General features: G+C 45.7%; 1 protein-coding gene across 10 annotated transcripts in view; it reads left to right on the top strand.

Annotated features, from left to right (window-relative positions):
• The first annotated feature begins 11 nt into the window (after nt 1-11).
• SMC1A (structural maintenance of chromosomes 1A) overlaps nt 12-19,789 on the top strand; it is a 47,116-nt gene continuing 27,338 nt past the window's right edge. For 4 of the 10 annotated variants that reach the window (XM_081792757.1, XM_081792756.1, XM_081792755.1 and 1 more), the window contains exons 1-19: nt 14-223; nt 4,309-4,497; nt 4,608-4,720; nt 5,703-5,906; nt 6,000-6,238; nt 6,897-7,155; nt 7,238-7,378; nt 8,063-8,145; nt 8,298-8,505; nt 9,565-9,750; nt 9,843-10,022; nt 10,120-10,266; nt 10,366-10,503; nt 11,309-11,429; nt 11,536-11,638; nt 14,589-14,730; nt 16,739-16,884; nt 16,973-17,126; nt 18,188-18,298. In XM_081792757.1, coding sequence (XP_081648883.1) covers nt 115-223; nt 4,309-4,497; nt 4,608-4,720; nt 5,703-5,906; nt 6,000-6,238; nt 6,897-7,155; nt 7,238-7,378; nt 8,063-8,145; nt 8,298-8,505; nt 9,565-9,750; nt 9,843-10,022; nt 10,120-10,266; nt 10,366-10,503; nt 11,309-11,429; nt 11,536-11,638; nt 14,589-14,730; nt 16,739-16,884; nt 16,973-17,126; nt 18,188-18,298 — 2,973 coding nt within the window. In that variant the 5' untranslated portion in view covers nt 14-114. Of the gene's footprint in view, nt 224-4,308; nt 4,498-4,607; nt 4,721-5,702; nt 5,907-5,999; nt 6,239-6,896; nt 7,156-7,237; nt 7,379-8,062; nt 8,146-8,297; nt 8,506-9,564; nt 9,751-9,842; nt 10,023-10,119; nt 10,267-10,365; nt 10,504-11,308; nt 11,430-11,531; nt 11,639-14,588; nt 14,731-16,738; nt 16,885-16,972; nt 17,127-18,187; nt 18,299-19,789 lie in introns of all 10 variants that reach the window. The other 6 variants (XR_014136725.1, XM_081792753.1, XR_014136724.1 and 3 more) reach the window with 4 other exon arrangements.

Here is a 19,789-nt window from a genome sequence, read left to right as displayed (position 1 = left end):
TCTCGCGAGGTTTGTCTTCCGCCCGGCCTGCACTGCGGTGTTTCCCGCGCGGGCTACCCCAGTTCCCGGGCGTACGGCGCGGCCTTTTGTACAGCCGCCGGCGCCGCCGCTGTCATGGGTTTCCTGAAACTGATTGAGATCGAGAACTTTAAGTCGTACAAGGGTCGGCAGATTATCGGACCGTTTCAGAGGTTCACCGCCATCATTGGACCCAATGGCTCTGGTGAGATAAACCTGGCTGCGGCCCTCCGCACGTCCCAGCCTGGACCCCCTATCCGGCAGCAGAGTAGTCCAACCCAGCCCGTGTGACCTGAAATGTCGGGAACCCTCACAGGTTCCTCTCCCTCCTGAGCGGGCTCAACTCGAACCCGCTTTGCCCGCTCGAGTGCTCTAACTCAAACCTCTTCCCCAGGTGTCACTTGCCCGCTCTCTGCGCGGCCCCCTCCCCGGAGCAAGTGGTACGGGCCGATTCTGTACGTTACCCCGCCCACTGCCCCCTCCCGCCAAAAGTGGCGCGTCCGGAGCCGACTGCCAGCGGCGGGCCGTGCAGTCCTCCGCCGGACCTGCTGCTTCCGGCTACTTCCCCTTGCCTTGTTTGAACCCTCCGGAGGGTGTGGGACCGCTGGTAGCCCTCCCTTGGCCCCCGGTCTCCAGCGGTACACTTCTGCCTTATCCCAGCGCCCCCTCCCGCTTCGCTCTGGTATGCTCCAATTCGTCCTTTTTTTTTTTACTCTCCTCCGGAGGCGGCAGTTTTGAATTTCTGATCCCGCGCTCGCCTCTCCAGCTGGAGTGCTTGGGGTCTCCACCCTCCACCCCCATCTCAGAGATGGGGGTGCCTCGGAATCCCCCCTTTAATTTACCACTGAAGCCGTTAAAAGAACTCTTCCGCTCGCCGAATTTATTGAATGTTTACTGTTTTGTAAGGAGTTATTCGAGGTGCTGTGGAAACAGTGAAGAATAGAGTAAGCCTTACTCTCGGGGCTTGCATTCCAGAGGGGAAAGACAATAATAAAGAAGGAGAAAATAAGACTATTCGGCTGTGATACATGCTATGCAGGAAATTAGGTTGATGGGATACAGTGACTTGGGTGGTGTCTTTGGAAAGAGTGGTCAGTAAATACTGTATTGTGTATTTGAAAGTTGCTGAGGGAATAGATCTTAAAAGTTCTCATCACAAGAAAAAAAATCGTTTATGTGAGGTGATGGATGTTAACTAACTAAACTTATTGTGGTAATCATTTCTCGATATAGACAGCTATGGAATCATGTTGTACACCTGAAACTAACACAATGCTATATGTCAGTTATATCTCAACAAAACTGGGGAGGGGCAAAGAGTGGCTAGGTGACACCTCTATTTCATATCTTAACTCCTCATTTCTAAATGATACACCATGGATTCCTTCCATCTACCCCCATAGGCAGTCTGTTTGGAATCCCACTGTGTTCCTCCACCCCAGAGATGTTCTAGCTAAATCATTTCCTAGTGTGAGGGGCTTTCCCTGCAGACGTAGCTCAAATTTGTGACCTTCCCTGGGGTTTTGCTTGTGTTTGGTGCTCTTTGTAGAGCAGGGTTTCTCAACAGCGGCATTGTTGACATTTCTAGTAAGATAATTCTTTGCTGTGAGGTAGGTCCTGTGCATTGTAGGATGTTTAGCAGCATCCTTGGCTTTTTCCCACTAGATGATAGCACCCCTACCCCCCAGATGTGACAACCAAAAATGTTTCCAGATATTGTCTGTGTCCCCCTGAGAGGTGGGGCAGATCACTCCCTGCCTTCCCCATCCTCACTTGAGGACCACTGGCTTAGAGGACTAATGCTTGGGGTTTCACTCCAGTTTCTTAGGATTTTGGAGTGGTGGCCCCTGTGGAAAGAGCCAGGATGCACCTCTTGGCATTCACTCCCCTCAGCGTGGGTAGATTTGTATACCCAGCTGTTCCCCAAAGACCCCCTTGGTCTGGACCCTGTCCCCTCCCCCAATTCTTCAATACCCACCTCCACAACCCATTTCTTGGCAGAGAAGAAGAGTGAATTGCGTTTCTTCTGTGGCACACAGTAGACACTTGGCACAAGTTAATGTTTACTTTCTTCTGTCTTGTATTTATGGTATATGTTTTTGTGTTTTCATTACTGGTTTATGAGTGCCCCAAAGAAGACATTCCTTAAAACGTTTTATCAGTGTTCAGCTCATAATGCATGTTATAAAAATGTTTACAATATCGAATGATTGCTAATAGGGAGGGCTTTGATTGTGAGACGTTCTAACCATCTCTGGAGAGCATGGGAGAAGCCTAAAGGTTGGAAGTGGGTGCCTAAAAGTCTAACTCCTGGTCAGCATGGTGTGCTAGTCCTGCTCTGATAAGGGAGACAGAGCTGAGTTCAGACCTGTGTTAAGATAGGAGTGCCATTTGTTGAGCACCAGTGTGTGTCAGGTACTTTATTTATTGGGACCTTTTACATTTAAATTCTCAAAATGACCCTATCAGGGAGGTACCATTATCTTTGTTTCATAGGTGGAAGAGTGAGGCACAAACAGTTGTGATCACTTGCACACTAATTGATTCTCAGAGCCAGGGTCAGAAATTGTGCCTGTCATACTTCAAAGCCTTGTGCTCCTGCCACTCCCAACAGAGAACTGTGTGCTAAGCGTTATTTTAGAGGCTTTACCTATCAGTTGTGGTTTTTTAGATTTTCGAAGTGAGGGAATGGAAGGTCAGCTAAAAATTGGTGAAACTAAGAACCTGGTCTGTTGGACTAGAACCCGAGCTCTTAATCACGGTGTTGTACTGCTTTGGAAGGAACTGGGCTGTTATTTTTATACCTGAGTAGAAAGGTGTGGGAAATCAGGTCTTCCGTTCAAGGTCATATAACATGCTGGGGTATAATCCTGAGGTAGCATTTATAGAGATTAAAGTGTTCTCCCACCCCCACCCCCAGTCTAAATTGAAAAAAAATTTTTTTCCTGAGTCTAAAATGAAGAAAGTAACAATTGTGACTCCACTATTGAAAAGATAACCACTCTTAATGTTAAAAAAATCTTAATTATTTGAATAGCTGATATATGCACACAGTATAAAATTTAAAAAATCCCAAAGGATAGACAGTAAAAAGATACCCTTCCCTGACCTGTTAACCTATTTTCCTTCTGGGAAGTGACCACTGGTTACACTGTTCACATTTTCATGTATTTTTTTTCTATGCCTTTGCCTCTCCCCAAGTTTTTATTATGAAAATATTCAAACCTACTTGTGTGTTTTGCTTAATCGTTGGAAAGTAAGCTGTGGACTTCATGACATTTCACCTCTAGGGATTCAGCATTCGATTCCTAAAATCATCATTCTCTTGTGTCACCAGTAGACTGTGATCACACCTGGGAAAATTAATTTCCTTGTTGTCATCAGTTATCTAGTTCATATTCAAGCTTCCCTAATTGTTCCCCAGAATGTCGTTTTGGTTTTGGCTTTGGCTTTGGCTTTGGCTTTGGCTTTGGCTTTGGTCTTGGTTTTAAAGGGAAACTTGAATCCAATCAAAGTTCGTGCACTGCCTTTGCTTATTTCTCAGTAATCGCTTGTGTTCTGGAGTGGTTCTCCACATGTTTCTTTTTAGACATTCACTTTTTGAAAAAATCAGGCCAGTTGTCTTGGAGAGTATTCCACATTCTGTGTTTGTCTTAAGGTTTCTTCATAGTGTCACTTACTATGTTCCTCTAACTATTATATTTCCTGTAAACTGGAAGGTAGGTCTAAAGGCTTGTTCAGATTCAGGTTAAATATTTTGGCAAGATACTTCATAGATGATGCTGTATGCGTCATATTGTATCACAATAGGAATATGCCTTTTAAAAAATATAGTAAAATACACATAGCAAAATTTGTCATCTTAACGATTTTTTAAGTGTACAGTTCAGCCATGTTAAGTATCTTCACATTGTACAACTGATCTCCTGAACTTTTTCATCTTGCAAAATTGAAAGTGTACACAGGAAATAGCAACTCCCCATTATCACCTTCCCTTAGCTCTTTTTTTTTTTTAACTTTTAAACTTGGTTGAGATCAAACTATATTTTTTGTTACAGTTACATTATCTGCTTATTTCTTCTATTATGGGCATTTCCCCGTGTCGTTAATGGTTGTAGAACAATCCATTATGTGAATATGCTGTTTCCTTAGATGGGATTCTAGTCTTTAACTGCTGTAGGTAATAGCTGCAAAGGGACTGTTTTTCTCAGCCCTTGAACCAGGGCTCCGGTGGGGGCAGAGCAGTGTTCCCTGACTTCCCCTCCTCTGCTTTGTCCCCTACTCCCTTAGGTAAGTCAAATCTCATGGATGCGATCAGCTTTGTATTGGGTGAGAAAACCAGCAACCTGCGAGTAAAGACCCTGAGGGACCTGATCCATGGAGCTCCTGTGGGCAAGCCAGCTGCCAATCGGGCCTTTGTCAGCATGGTCTACTCTGAGGAGGGTGCTGAGGACCGCACCTTTGCCCGTGTCATTGTTGGTGGGTGAGGCTGGCCAGAAGGCTCCCCTTGGGTCCCGGGAGGTGACTAGACTAGTTGACTGGGATAGGTGGATGTCTGACCTTCAGCTAACTCATGCACTGTCTTGTAGGGGGTTCTTCTGAGTACAAGATCAACAACAAAGTGGTTCAGCTACATGAGTACAGTGAGGAATTAGAGAAGTTGGGCATTCTCATCAAAGCTCGTAACTTCCTCGTCTTCCAGGTGAGCATTTTTAACAATTATTGGCTGTCTGCTCTTTGCTGATCCTTGTCCCATCCTCACTGGGCCTGCTTCATCTTGAGCTTCATCTCTCCCCTGAATTAATGTAGCAGCTTCTTCACTGGGCTTACAAGACTCCAGTCTGTCCCCTTCCAGTTCATCCCTTAGGCTAGGTTCATCTTACAAAGACACAAATCTGTTTCTTTCCTTTTCCTCCTTAAAGCATTTCAGTGATTGCTCATTGTCTTATGATGGTGGTTCTCAAATTATTGTCTCTGGATCAGCATCAACTTGGGGACATGCTAGAAATGCACCTTCTCTGGTCCCATCCCAGATCTATAGACGTAGAGACTATGGGATGGGGCCCAGCACTGAGTGTTTTACCAAGCTCTCCAGGTTATTATACATGCTAAATCATTGCTTTAGCATAAACTCCAAACTCCTGGCATTCAGGAAACATCATCCTTTGGTTCTTGCCCACCTTACTAGCCCCTCACCTGTCAGTATTTTTCCCTTCCAACCCTGCATTCCAGCTCAGTTAAACTGTTTATAGTTCCCCAAATTCACTTGCTTTCTTTGGCCTGCAGGCCTTTGCATATTAATCGTCCTTTACATGAAATGACCTTCTCTCTTAACTTTCTTGGTTAGTTCTTCCCCATCTTTCAAACTCAACTTAGATGTCACCTTTGGGAAGCTTTCCTGGATAGACACTCCTACCAGTCTCCTACCCCCAAGCTTCACTTAGTGCTTTTTCTGTGTTGCTTCTGTCACTGCACATAACACATGGTGTTGTCTTTGCTTTTGTCTCTTTTGCTCTGTGTGCACCTCAAGAGGCAGGGAACGTGTCCTCAAGGCCCAGTGTGAAATGTGGCACCTAGTGCGGGGAGAGGGTCAGAGACCTTTTTCTGAATAACTGAGTAGAAATGGGTAGAAGGAACTGGGTTGGATAGGCTCTAAATGGGGAGAGTGTTTTGATCTTTACTAGGGTGCTGTGGAATCTATTGCCATGAAGAATCCCAAAGAGAGGACAGCTCTATTTGAAGAGATAAGTCGCTCTGGGGAGCTGGCCCAGGAGTATGACAAGCGAAAGAAGGAAATGGTGAAGGCTGAAGAGGACACACAGTTTAATTACCATCGCAAAAAAAACATTGCGGCCGAACGCAAGGAAGCCAAACAGGAGAAAGAAGAGGTAGGTGGCTAGGCTACCTCTGGGCTCTAAGGGGCCAGGGTCGAGCCAGTGCCTTACTGATGCACACCTGCCTCCGTGCTCCTGTTTGCGCAGGCTGACCGCTACCAGCGCCTGAAGGATGAGGTGGTGCGAGCTCAGGTGCAGCTGCAGCTCTTTAAGCTTTATCACAATGAAGTGGAGATTGAGAAGCTCAATAAGGAACTGGCCTCTAAGAACAAGGAGATCGAGAAGGACAAGAAGCGTATGGACAAGGTAGAGGATGAGCTGAAGGAGAAGAAGAAGGAGCTGGGCAAAATGATGCGGGAGCAGCAGCAGATTGAGAAGGAGATCAAGTAAGAGGCAGGCCTGGGCCTGCAACCTATGGGAAACCAAGAGGCTGTGCTGTTTCCTAGGGCTCCTCTGAGCCTAGAGTCCGGTGCTCGTCCTAGTTTGTCTTCCTCTTGACTTGCTTTGGCCAGAACCAAACACATTTCTTGACTTGCATTTTAGACAAAGCATTTGAGTACTCAAACTCTGGGTAGATGGCTACTCATGAAAGAGAGAACTTGAAAGGGGTGGGGACCTTGCCAAGTGAGAGGAAGCAATGGGAGGCCTGGCTACTAGAGTGGCTGGGAATGCCTTCCTGGAAGAGGAAAACTGGCGCTAGAAGTTTAAAGGACATGAAAAAGTTAGATCAGATGGGGGACAACTCCATGAACATAGGGCATTCTTGGGAGCTGTTACTGATGGTCCTGGCCTGGCTAGGGCTGAGGCAGGAGTGGCAGCTTTACCTTACGGAGTGGCCGGAATGCCAGGCTGAAGCCATCAGTTCCAGGGAGTAGTCAGACTGCCCCTTTTCTGAGGATCTGTGGGGCATCAGGCCCTCGTTCTTTAAGCAATTCCCTGAGGCTGGCTGGGACATCAGGCCCCCCCTTTGGGTAAAAAGCCTGGGAACCCTCCCTTCTGCCACAGTGCTAACTGATTTACCCACCACCCCCCCTCCGGCAAAAGGGAGAAGGACTCAGAGCTGAACCAGAAGCGGCCTCAGTACATCAAAGCCAAGGAGAATACCTCCCACAAAATCAAGAAGCTGGAAGCAGCCAAGAAGTCCCTACAGAATGCTCAGAAGCATTACAAGAAGCGTAAAGGTGACATGGATGAGCTGGAAAAGGAGATGCTGTCAGTAGAGAAAGCCCGGCAGGAGTTTGAGGAACGGATGGAAGAGGAGAGTCAGAGTCAGGGCAGAGACTTAACCTTGGAGGAGAATCAGGTAAGCTCTGGGAGGTTGGGGGTGGGGTGGGGGGTTGCTGTGCTTCTACAGAGACTGATTTGGTTACCTGTTCCTAATACAGGTAAAGAAATACCACCGGTTGAAAGAAGAAGCCAGCAAGAGAGCGGCTACGTTGGCCCAGGAGCTGGAGAAGTTCAATCGAGATCAGAAAGCCGACCAGGACCGGCTGGATCTGGAAGAGCGGAAGAAAGTAGAGACAGAGGTGGGCATGTGTTACAAGATTAGGGATGATGGTCCAGAGAAAAAAGAAGTGATGAAAGTCTTTTTTTTTTCTTTTTAATGTTTATTTTTGAGAGGGAGAGAGCATGAGCAGGGGAGGGGGCACAGAGAGAGGGGAACAGAGGATCCAAAGCAGGCTCTGTGCTGACAGCAGAGAACCTGATGCGGGGCTCAAACCCACGAACCGCAAGATCATGACCTGAGCCGAAGTCAGACACTTAACTGACTGAGTTACCCAGGTGCCCCTTAACAGTAATGACAATAGCTAACAACTAGTAAGCATTTACTGTTTGCTAGGCACTATATTTTACATGTATTTACTCATTTAATTCCTCATTTTCCAAATGAGGAAACTATAGTCCAGAGGTGAAGTAATTTGCCTCAGGTCACATCATTATGAAGTGGCAGAACCAGGATATGTTCTACCCAGGCTAGGTAGAACGTCATGAAAGGTCTCAGGGCTCTGGGAGGGGCATCAATTAGCAGAGCCACACTGAACACTGTTGTGTGTCTGCTTTTTAGTAGGTCTCCCCCATTAGTGACAGACTGTCCTGGACTGTTGGGCTTTTTGATCAGTGGGCACATAGCAGGTATAAGCCAGGGCCCCATGGTCTTAGAGTTAACTTGCTCAGCCCCTGGTGATGGTGTATATTTGTCTTTCTTCCAGGCCAAGATCAAGCAAAAGCTGCGGGAGATTGAAGAGAATCAGAAACGGATTGAGAAACTAGAGGAATACATTACCACTAGCAAGTATGTGGCTCTGCAGCCTTTCCTCTTATTTCCAGGGCTGTTGTGAACCCTATCTGTCCTGCCCCTCCTCAGGCAGGATCCCCAGAGTCCCTTTCAGCCAGGAATATTTTCTCACTAGCCAGGGTAACCCCTTGTGATCCCTCACTTTGTAGGCAGTCCCTAGAGGAGCAGAAGAAGTTAGAGGGGGAGCTGACAGAGGAGGTGGAGATGGCCAAACGGCGTATTGATGAGATCAATAAGGAGCTGAACCAGGTGATGGAGCAGCTAGGTGATGCCCGTATTGACCGCCAGGAGAGCAGCCGCCAACAGCGAAAGGCAGAGATTATGGAAAGCATCAAGCGCTTGTACCCTGGCTCTGTGGTAAGAATGGAAAGGGAACTCCTTTCCTGAGCACCTACTCTCCCACTGGCTGTCAGCGGCCCTGTGAAGACAAGATTGCTGATCCCTTTTTTACAGCTGGGGGAACAGGCTCAGAGAGATGAAATGACTTACCCAAAACAGCACAGCTTATAAGAATTGTAATCCAAACCCAACTTATGTCTGACTTGGAACCTCCTGTTCTTTCTATCACACCAGTTGCAACTTCTTGAAGGTTTTGTCTTGCTGCTTCCACTCCTCTGTGGGATGCTGGGAAACTGGAGAGGCCTTTGGAAGTGGGAGGAGCCACAGGATATGATTTAGTCTCATAGGGAGTAACTCTGCAGGCTTTGATATGAGCTCACATGGCCTGTACCAAGTGGTTTATTTGCTTGTAGGGATATCCTAGGCTTTATCAGAGCTCTTGGCCTCTTGAACCAAATCTTGAGTTCCCTGAGTATTCTCTCTCTATTGCTATCCATCCCTGGGTTCAACTTAATTTGGTCCCATAGATATTTCCTGATCTGTCCTCTAGACACTTCTGGGGGAGTTTATAAGGATCTCTATTGCTATAATTCCATCCCTGGGTTTAACTTAATTTGGTTCCATAGATATTTCCTGATCTGTCCTCTAGACACTCCTGAGGAGTTTATAAGGATGATTTAGGCTCATTTCCTGCCCTTGAAGATCTTACCCATTATCTGATAGTTCTTAGGGAACCATGATTAGCTTAGGGGGCATGGGGGACATGAACTAGAAAAAGATTTATTTTGCTGGGTGCTTGTGAGAATTTGAGGTAATGTATGTAAGGGGTATCTGACATAGTGCCTGGGGCAGTAGTGGTCTGTGAAATGATAAAACTGAGGTTTAGAAAGATGATTTTGGATTCAGGCATGACTGGAGTGATTGTTGCTTTGGGGACAGAGTAGGCTTTTCCTCCATAGCATGGAAGCTACGTTCCTCATGCAGGTTTTGGTCTGCCACTTCTGAACTGGGAATTGGGGTTCCTGAGTCAGTCCCCAAAAGCCTCATGCTTCAGTTTTCTCTTCTGACTTTCCTCAGTATGGACGCCTCATTGACCTCTGTCAGCCCACACAAAAGAAGTACCAGATTGCCGTGACCAAGGTTTTGGGCAAGAACATGGATGCCATTATCGTGGACTCTGAGAAGACAGGCCGGGACTGTATTCAGTATATCAAGGAACAGCGTGGGGAGCCTGAGACCTTCTTGCCTCTTGACTACTTGGAGGTGAGGCTGGTGGGGATGGGGTCAGGGCAGTGTGAGAGGGCCCCTTCTCCTAGCCCTCCATGTTCTCCCACTTACTGAGCTTCTTCCCATAGGTGAAACCTACAGATGAGAAGCTCCGGGAACTGAAGGGGGCCAAGCTGGTGATTGACGTAATTCGCTATGAGCCACCCCACATCAAAAAGGCCCTGCAATATGCTTGTGGCAACGCCCTTGTGTGTGACAATGTGGAGGATGCCCGCCGCATTGCCTTTGGCGGCCACCAGCGTCACAAGGTATGGATTCCCTTGTGCACATTGGAGCTGGACAGGCTTAGTATTGGAGACTCTTCATCTTCTCTCCCTCCTTCTCTCTTTTCCCTACTGTGTGTAGACGGTGGCACTGGATGGGACCCTGTTCCAGAAGTCAGGGGTGATCTCTGGTGGAGCCAGTGACTTGAAAGCCAAGGCTCGGCGCTGGGATGAGAAAGCGGTAGATAAGTTGAAAGAGAAGAAGGAGCGGTTGACAGAGGAGCTGAAAGTAAGTCACGGGCATTACTGTCCCCAGGGTTTGGAATCCTAAGCCCAGGCTGGCCACTCCTGTTCTTATCACCTAGCTGTTCTGTCATGTCCACTTCAGGAGCAGATGAAGGCAAAGCGGAAAGAGGCAGAGCTACGTCAGGTGCAGTCTCAGGCCCATGGACTACAGATGCGGCTCAAGTACTCGCAGAGTGACCTGGAACAGACTAAGACAAGACATCTAGCCCTGAATCTGCAGGTGGGGCTTAGTCTTCAGCCCTGTCCTCCAAAGGCCACCCTCACATTCCTGGTCAGAGTTTCTCTGCGAGTAGAAATGTATCCCATTTCCCTCTCTCCTCCCAGCCTGCTTCAGGGAACCAAGCATAGCAGTCTGGGCTTCAGGTCTCGCCTTTATGGTGGGAGGCAGCTTACTTAATATGTCGTCATTAGTTTTTCATCTATTTGTAAAATGGGAGTTAGAATTACACCTGCTTTATAGCCTTCTTGCAAAGATTGAATGATTACATGCCTGTAAAGTACTTAGACTGATTCCTTGTGCCCGGTAAGTGCTCAGTAAATGTTAGATGTTATTATTAGCATTATTCATTCAACAAATATCTGAGCTGCTTCTGAAAGTAAATTGAAAGTGAACGCTGGCATTTCAGTCCCTCTCGGTGGGGGTGCTCTTCTAGGTATATTAATGTGTTTGATCATAGGGTGCTTCCCAAGACCACCTGGAGGCATTATTTAAAGTGTAGTATAAATATCCCTTTACCTTCTTCTAAAATCAAAAAGTCTGAATTCCAAGGGTTATAGATAAGGAAATGTGGACCTGTAACTGATGATGTTTACCATGTGGATTAAAGCTAGCCGAATAGAGCCCGGGGAGGAAGCTGTGTGATGGTTCAAGTGGGAGATGATGGAACCTTGACTGGGGAATTGTGAGCCATGTTCTCTCAGCATGTGGAGAGCTAGCCCTTCTTTTGCAGGGGCTGGTGAGCTCAGGGTGGCTCCGTTCCTCCAAAGAGCCTGGTCTCTTTTTCCCTCAACCCTGTTTCCTGCAGGAAAAGTCCAAGCTGGAGAGTGAGCTAGCCAACTTTGGGCCTCGCATTAATGATATCAAGAGGATCATCCAGAGCCGAGAGAGGGAAATGAAAGACTTGAAGGAGAAGATGAACCAGGTTGGTAAGGGATGAACCATGCCAGTGTGTGCAGTGGGGTGGGACTGGGACTGGCAGCAGCACTCTGATCCAGAGGGCCTTTGTTGTCCCTCGCTTCTCCCCTCAGGTAGAGGATGAGGTGTTTGAAGAGTTTTGTCGCGAGATTGGTGTGCGCAACATCCGAGAGTTTGAGGAAGAGAAGGTGAAGCGGCAGAACGAAATTGCCAAGAAGCGGTAAGTGGAAGTGTGGGGTACAAGAGTACACACTGGGGTGCCCTTGAGCCCCCAGCCTGATATCCTGGGAAGTCACATGCCATCATAAGACAAGGAGCAGCTCTTAGAATGATGGGTGTAGTAGGTCGGCTTTAAAGAACAGGAACATCAGGGAGGCAGTGTGGCATGGTCTCATGCTTAAGAGTGCCAGCTTTAAATGTGATTTACCTGGGTTAGAATCCTAGCTCCATAACTCATTATCTTGGGCAGTGACTTGACCTCTCTGAGACCCAGTTTCCTTATCTGTAAAGTGGGATAATAAGGATGCCTGTCTCATGGCATTTAGGCAGATCAAATGAACTCGTCCTTGTAAAGTATTTAGGATAATACTTAGCACCTACCAAGAGTAGTAGATGCTAGCTTTTATTATTGTCATTATCCTGATGGGCATTGCAGAGGGGTGGGGATGGAATGAAGTTGGAAGAATAGTAAGAACAACACAACAGTTCCTCTTCTCTTCCCCCTCTTTACTATATTTGTTAATTTAATAGACTTTTCTTGAGTCCCTATGTTGTACGAAGTTGTCCTGTGCTAGGTATTGGTGGGGAGATTGGGGTGACACAGACGAACGTGACAATCTTTAAAAGAGGTTGCCTCCTGGACGCTGGGTCTCAGTCTGCAGTTTATGTAGCTCATGGCCCATATAGTAAATATTCATTGCTCTCCTACCCATAAGCCAGGCTCAAGGGATATAGAATTGAATCAGAGACTGTCCTTGTCCTCAGGGGGTTGTGGAAGTGGGGGAGACAAACAAGTAGATCAACAATTTCAGAATAGTGTCATTGATGCTGTACTTGAGGTACATAGAAAATACAGAGGAAATGTTCAAAGAACTGCAAATCAAGAAGAAAGATAAAAACGAGAGACCCAATAGAGAAATGGACAGAGGGTGCAGTTAGCATTTCATGGAAAAAGAAGCACAAATGGCTGATAACTACAGATTGATGTTCAGTCTTGTTTCTAATCAGAGAAATGCAAATTAAAACAGTCTTAGCAGTATTTGGTGAAAATAAGTTTGCATAAGCTCTATGACTTAGCAAAGCCACTTCTGGGTATATAGCTCAGAGAGAGTGTTGCCACAGGGCAACAAAGAGACACATTCGGGGTTGTGTCTTGGCATAATTTGTAGTAGTTAGATGTTGGTGGCCATGTAAATGGCCATCACTTGGAGGAAAATACAAGTCGAATGTGATGAATATATAGACTATGCAATACTGTGTAGCAGTTCAAAGCAAGAACTAGATTTACAGGCTGTAACATAGATACATTTATAATTGTATTTGTGTACATTTAAAAACAAGTATATTTTACAAGGGTGTGTATTTTTAAGGCTATATACGTATGTATGTATGTACGTATGTATGTCACTTTGGAGTGTGTGCTCCCTGTAGAGAGAGTAATGGGAGTAGAAATCAGGTATTGAGCCAAAGGAGACCATGGTCTTGCACAGACAGTGAACATAAGCGTGTTATGAACTGTGGGATATAATTAACTGCACCAAAAAGGGAGGAAACCCAGAAACATGTAATAAAATCAGAGAACCTGCTCACAACTGTCAGGAAAGCTTTTCCAGAACAAGAAGCGATGAACTGGATGCCTGTAGAGTGAGTAGGACTTGGCCAGCTGGGCAGCAGACAGAAGGGAGTTCCAGGCAGTGAGAACAGCATGCTCGGAGGTGTGAGAGAGTGTGCCTTGTACTGGAAACTAAGTAGTTTTGAATGTCTGGAGCATAAAAATGGGGTCAGGAGGAAGGCGGGGGTGGTGGACAGGTCAGCAGGGGCCAGATTGCAGAGGGCTTTATGAGTCATGCTTGGGAGATTGGACTTAAAATTGCATAGCTCAAAATTATAGAGTTAATTACATTCCATTTGGATTATAGTGACTAATAGGGTTAAGCTGCTAGCATGACATCTGGCAGCATCTGTCACACCATATTGCGGGGGTGGGGAGGCAGTTGGAAATTAGCCCTGTCTGGCCTGCTAGTATCTGGATGCTGGTTACATACTCTTTGAGTTTCTGAAGAGATGGGGAGCAGGGCAATAGCAGAAATCTAGTATTTTCTCCATGTTTTGTTTTTACTACCTAAGCTCTGCTCCTTGAAGGTTCTGGGATGGGGGAGGGTGGGTGGGCTCATTGGAAAGAGTCAAAGCCCATGAGCAAGTATGAGCTGAATGCAACCAGTATACTGTCAATAATGATGGTAACTAAAATTTATTAAGTATTTAACTGTGTGTCTGGTATGCTTCTAAGGACTGGATGCATATTAACTTGTTAAAAAATTCTCCCAATAACTATGAGGTAAGCAGTACTGTTATTTCCATCTTATAGATGAGGAAACAGAAGCATAGAATGTATAACTACCTTGGCCAAGATTACACTACTAGTGAATGGCAGAGTTTGGATGCCAGACCTCTTATTCTGCCACATTACATTGCGATGGTGCCATAGGAGAAACAGCCTGGGTTTTGGTGTTAGACCTGGATTCCTGTGTGGCCTTGGGCAAGGTCTTTTACCTCTTGGCCCGTGTTCCCTCATTTGTAAAATTAGGATAATCATGCTTACTTGTGGAGCTATTAATTAGAGGATTAGAGGTAATTTTGTAAAGTACACAGAAACTTAGTAAGTAGGAATTATCATGGCTGGTGGGTTCAGGTGGACCTTTTTGTGCCTCCTAGGAACTTGGGAGGGTTCTGGAGTCTTCCAATGTATAAAGGGGGAGTAGTGGAGTTTGGCCTGATCTCCCCTGCCTTGTGCCATATCCACAAGGCAAGGCTGAGGAACTTAGTTCTCCAGCATCAGTTGGAGTTGGAATAGTTTTATGTGGATATGGAGGGATGAGCTGAGTGGTGACTGAAATCTAGTAGTACCTGAGTCCCTGCATCCTGGGCCTAGTTCTCTTTTCTCCCCACAGTTTGGAGTTTGAGAATCAGAAGACTCGCTTGGGCATCCAGTTGGATTTTGAAAAGAACCAACTGAAAGAGGACCAGGATAAAGTGCACATGTGGGAGCAGACAGTGAAAAAGGATGAAAATGAGATAGAAAAGCTCAAGAAGGTAAGGAAGGAGAGCATGAAAAGACATACTAAAAACTGGGAGGAAAAATTGGAAGAGATATGATAGAAGGATAATATCCATTATTTATAAAGCCCTGTTGAAATAAGAAAACACCAAGACCTAAATAGGAAAAATGAAATGAGTAAGAGGCACAAACAGTTTAAGAAGGTTCAAATAGCCCATAAACACATACACATAATTTAGCCTTATTAGAAATCAAAGAGATGCAAATTAAAGCAACAATCAGAGGTAATTTGTTTCCTATCACATCCAAGATTAAAAAAAATGATTAACACTGGCCATGGTGCCCAAGACCAGCATTCTTTTATGCCATATGGCACCATCCATCAAGATTCTTCAGAATGTATTTATCCCCTCTTACTCAGTAATACCTGAGGAAATCCAGAATGCTGGCACAGCTTTGTGCACGGAGGTTGATGTTTATTACAAACATTTATAGTTCTATATTGGAAACTCTCCAATGTCCTCTGGGAATTAGGAGTTTAGCAAATTACGCTACATTCATATATGTGTGTAGTTAAATGGTCTTCAAAGTTTAGTAATATACAGAACCCGTTTAAAGACCTAAGATCTTTAGCGTTGGCTTAAAAAAATCCTTACTGTTAAATATACACAAACATCCATACTTAGAGCACTTAACCAGAAAGCCAGGATAAACTTACAAATTAATTTTTATAATTAACCACATTAATTCAGTGCAACAGATGATGGTGTTTTGCTGAAACTGAGTCCCTTTTCACAGTGCGCCTGTGCTGCTGACTGCCACGGCTCAGTTTGAGTCAAGCATGCCTGTGTCACTGGGTATTGTCTAACAACTCCCTTTTCCCACATTCTTTCTCTTTAAATTCCTGTCAAACCTTTGTTCTTCTCATAGCATCCCGTCCTGAGGTGATTTGATCCTCTTCACTTGGTTTAAACCATTTGACTTTTATGTCTGCCTGTGTTTGTTGGTGGTAGTGGTAGTGGTGGTGGTGGTGGTGTGTGTGTGTGTGTTTTCATTAAACCCAGATAATTAAAGTAGTTCTCTTTGGTGTCACCAGAATCTTAAATGCAAATGAAGATCAGGCAGGCGTACACGGACATCTAGATGATCCAGAGTCATGTTTCTATGACTTTTTATTTTGAAATCATTTGAAAATGAGTATTACAAAGAACTCCCCCCTACCTGTCACCAAGATTCATCAGTCACTGACATCCCATATTTGTTTCTGCATTGTCTGTGTATGCATATTGTTTTTATGAGCCATTTGGGAGGAAGTTGCAGATATGTCTCCTTTATGTGACTTTAAGATCAAAATGAAAACCAAACATTCTTCCTTTAAGAAATCTGATCTATTAAGTAAGACTCCGATCCCTTGACTGACCATGCTCAATGCCACTCCCTTTCCTCTTCCTGGGGCTAATCCCATACAGTGTGTATTCTTCCAGAGCTTGTAGGCATTTACTTAAATACTTGTATATTCATATAGGTACACTCATAGAAAATATGCAGTATTGTTTGTGTGGGTTTTTAAAAAATTGATGTTATATTGCTCATGATGGCAATTTTGATGTGGAAAAGATGCTTAAATATAATACTAAGTCAGAATATAGAGTTTTAATTCTAATCTAGTCTCAAGTCTGTAGGGCTATCTAGAAGTGATATGAGGAGGAAATAGACTAAGATGTTAATTGGTTATCTGTGGCTGGTGGGATTACGAGTGACTTTTTCTCCTCCTACTTGATACTGTTTCAGTACTTTGAACTTTTCTACATCAAGCAACTTGTATTATGGGTTATGTAGGGGAGGGCAACCAAATTTGAAAAAAGATAAAAAGAAGCCCAGAGGGTGATGGTGGTGTGTGAAAGTAGAGCTTACTGAAGAGAGGTTCTGACACACCCAGAGGCTCCTTCTGCCTGGTGGAAAGGGTGGGGGCAAGGGGAGAAGATCCCAAGTTGAGATGAGGAAAACCTTCACTTCTTGTCCTGTTCCCCCTGCTGGGACCAGGAGGAGCAAAGACACATGAAGATCATAGATGAGACCATGGCCCAGCTACAAGACCTGAAGAATCAGCACCTGGCCAAGAAGTCGGAGGTGAATGATAAGAATCATGAGATGGAGGAGATTCGTAAGAAACTGGGGGGCGCCAACAAGTGAGTGGGTTCAGGCCTGGGGTGGGGGAACTAGGTAGAGCAGGCAGCCTGCTGGATTTGGATCTCACCTCTCCCTGGACCTTCTTAGGGAAATGACCCACTTACAGAAGGAGGTAACAGCCATTGAGACCAAGCTTGAACAGAAACGCAGTGACCGCCACAACCTGCTACAGGCCTGCAAGATGCAGGACATCAAGTTGCCACTGTCTAAAGGCACTATGGACGACATTAGTCAGGAAGAGGTGTGTGTCATGGCTGGTGGTGGGAGTGGGCAATGAATAACATTGACCAGAGATGGGGGGTGAGAGTGACCAGGGAGAGAGAGAAAAGGATGGTGGGTGGAGGTGGTGGGGAACATAAGGAAGGATGAAGGGGAGATGAGGCAGGGTGAGGCTGTGAAGGCAGGTGAAGTGAAAGGCAATAGCTTTGGTGTGAGAGGGAAGTTGAATTGAGGGGTAGTGCTGTCAGTGGGTGGTGAGGGAGCGAGGCCAGGGGAAGATGAAATCATTCTGTATGTAACCTTAGGGACTTGAGGAAAAAGTTAGCTCCCGCAGGTGATGACTATTGGGAAGAGTGCAAGTTGAGGGACATTAGCCAAGAGCAAAGGAAGACAGAAGCTGAGGGACCTGAGAAATGATGGCCTAGCTGCAGTAAAAGAGGTTGGCCAGGAGAGGGTTGGGTAAGGGACAGCAATGCAGAGGTGACAAGGCTTAGTCATAGGAAAGGGATGGACACTAGCCAGTAGAGGAGCCAAGGCATTTTATGTCCTGGAATTGACAGTTGGTAGCAAGGGGTGGGAACATTAACTGAGAGGAGGTTTGCATATATCTGTCTTAGACCTGGGCACGGATCTCAGGCCCACATGTCTTTCCCTCCCTCCTCCCAAATAGCATTTCAATTTAATTCAGCAAAATATTTTGAACACCAGAAATGTGCCAGGCGCCATGGTAATGGGTGACATAATTACTCCTAATCCAAAACACAATCCTGCCAGGCAGGCGTTGTCCCGTGTTACAGTTGAGGGTTTGTGTGTTTAAATCAGGATTCAGGTGTCAGGATCTGACAGCATGACTTGCCCAGGATCCCACCGTTAGTGGTAGAGCCCAAATTTGAACTCAGGTCTCTGTGCCTTCAGAGCTGCTGTCCTTCTGCCACAGGTGCTCTCTAGCAAGGTGCTTCTCAAAGACTTTGAAGGCTGCATAGGAGCGCCCTCCCCTCCCTCCCCCCCCCCCCCCCCATACCCTCTAGAGGGGCATTCTCATGGCCAGTGTGCTCCATTGGACTCTCCCTCTCACCATTGCAGGGTAGCTCCCAGGGGGAGGATTCAGTGAGTGGTTCTCAGCGAACTTCCAGTATCTATGCACGAGAGGCCCTCATCGAGATTGACTACGGTGACCTGTGTGAGGATCTGAAGGTGAGGATCAGCCACAGGGGTGGGGACATCTTCCTAGCTGTTCAGAGGGAAGAGAGCCCACCTGGGGGCCCCATGGAGACCATGGCTGGAAAGAGGGGTAAGCTGGCAAAGGAGGGAGAGAGTTGTGACTTAGGGTCTCCCCCAGCTATGCACACACAGACACAGGCACATCTTCCACCACCACCCCCAGTTGTCCTCATCCCTGTCTGCTGCCAGTCTTCCCCTTCCACGCATATACACGTCTCAGCCCAGATGCACACACAGAGAACATGCTCCTTTACAGTGAACAGATGGGCCTTGGGTGTTCCTCAGTACTCTGTCCCAGGCACTCTTCCTTCTCACTTGGCATTCTCTCATCCTGGGTATCTCTTTTACTCCCCTGGCTTCAGCTGCCATGTATGCTATGCTCCACAGGTACCTCAAACCCCAGCCTTCCTCCCCAAGTCTTCCCCTTCTCAGTGCCAGCCACAGGTTTGAACCAGAAATCTGAGCCTCATTCTTGACTGCCTCTCTCATTTTGCATACTCATTGAATTACCAAGCCCTATCCATTCTACCTCCTTAGATATCTAGTGAATTCTACTTTTTTCTGTTTCTGTGGTCTTTCTAGTACAGGCCATTTCACCTCTCTTGTGGACTACTGTAGGAGCCTCCTAAACAGGTCCTGATGCTTTCCAATCCATCATTATAGCCAGGGGTACTTGATTTTTTAAAGAAGCCTTTATTGCGGAAAACTTCAAATATACACAGAAGTAGAGAGAAGAATATAATGAACCCCAGGTACCCATCATCCAGCTTCAGCAATTAGCAACATGTGGTCAGTCTTGTTTTTTATACCCTTCCCTCCCCATTGGCATATTTTAAATAAAATTCCAGATAATATTCATGATTACCTCAATATACATCTCTAGAAAGAAGGACATTTTAAAAGACGTACTATAGTGTCCTACCAAAAAAATTTTAAGAGTAGCTGCAATGTCATCTAATATTCAGTAAATCTTTAGATTTGCACAAATATCCCATAAATACCTTTTAAAAACACAGTTTGTGTGTTTTTAAGTTTATTTTATCTTGAGAGAGAGTGCACATGCGCACACAGAAGCAGGGGAGAGGCAGAGAGAGAATCCTCAGTTGGTGCACACTGTTAGCACAGAGCCTGATGCAGGGCTTGAAGTCAGAACTGAGATCAGGACCTGAGCTGAGATCAAGAGTCGGATGCTTAGCCAACTAAGCCACTCAGGTGCCCCACAGTTTGTGTATTTAAATCAGGATTCAAGTGAGGTTCATAATGTTAAAAGTGGTCTCATCTAGTCTGTAACATTTTCTTATCCCTTTTTATTTTTTTCTACCTGTATATGGAAGAAACTAGGTTATTGGCCCTGTACAATTTTCTACATTTCGAATTTGGCTGATTATGTCCTATAATGTTATTTAACGTGTTCTCCCATCCCCTGTACTTCCTGTAAACTGGTACTTAAATCTGGGGTTTGAT

Source organism: Panthera onca, chromosome X (assembly GCF_046562875.1).
Source record: "Panthera onca isolate mPanOnc1 chromosome X, mPanOnc1 haplotype 2, whole genome shotgun sequence".
Classification (NCBI taxonomy): Eukaryota; Metazoa; Chordata; class Mammalia; order Carnivora; family Felidae; genus Panthera; species Panthera onca.
Note: the sequence above shows the minus strand (reverse complement) of the source record. Positions and strands in the feature narration are given on the sequence as shown.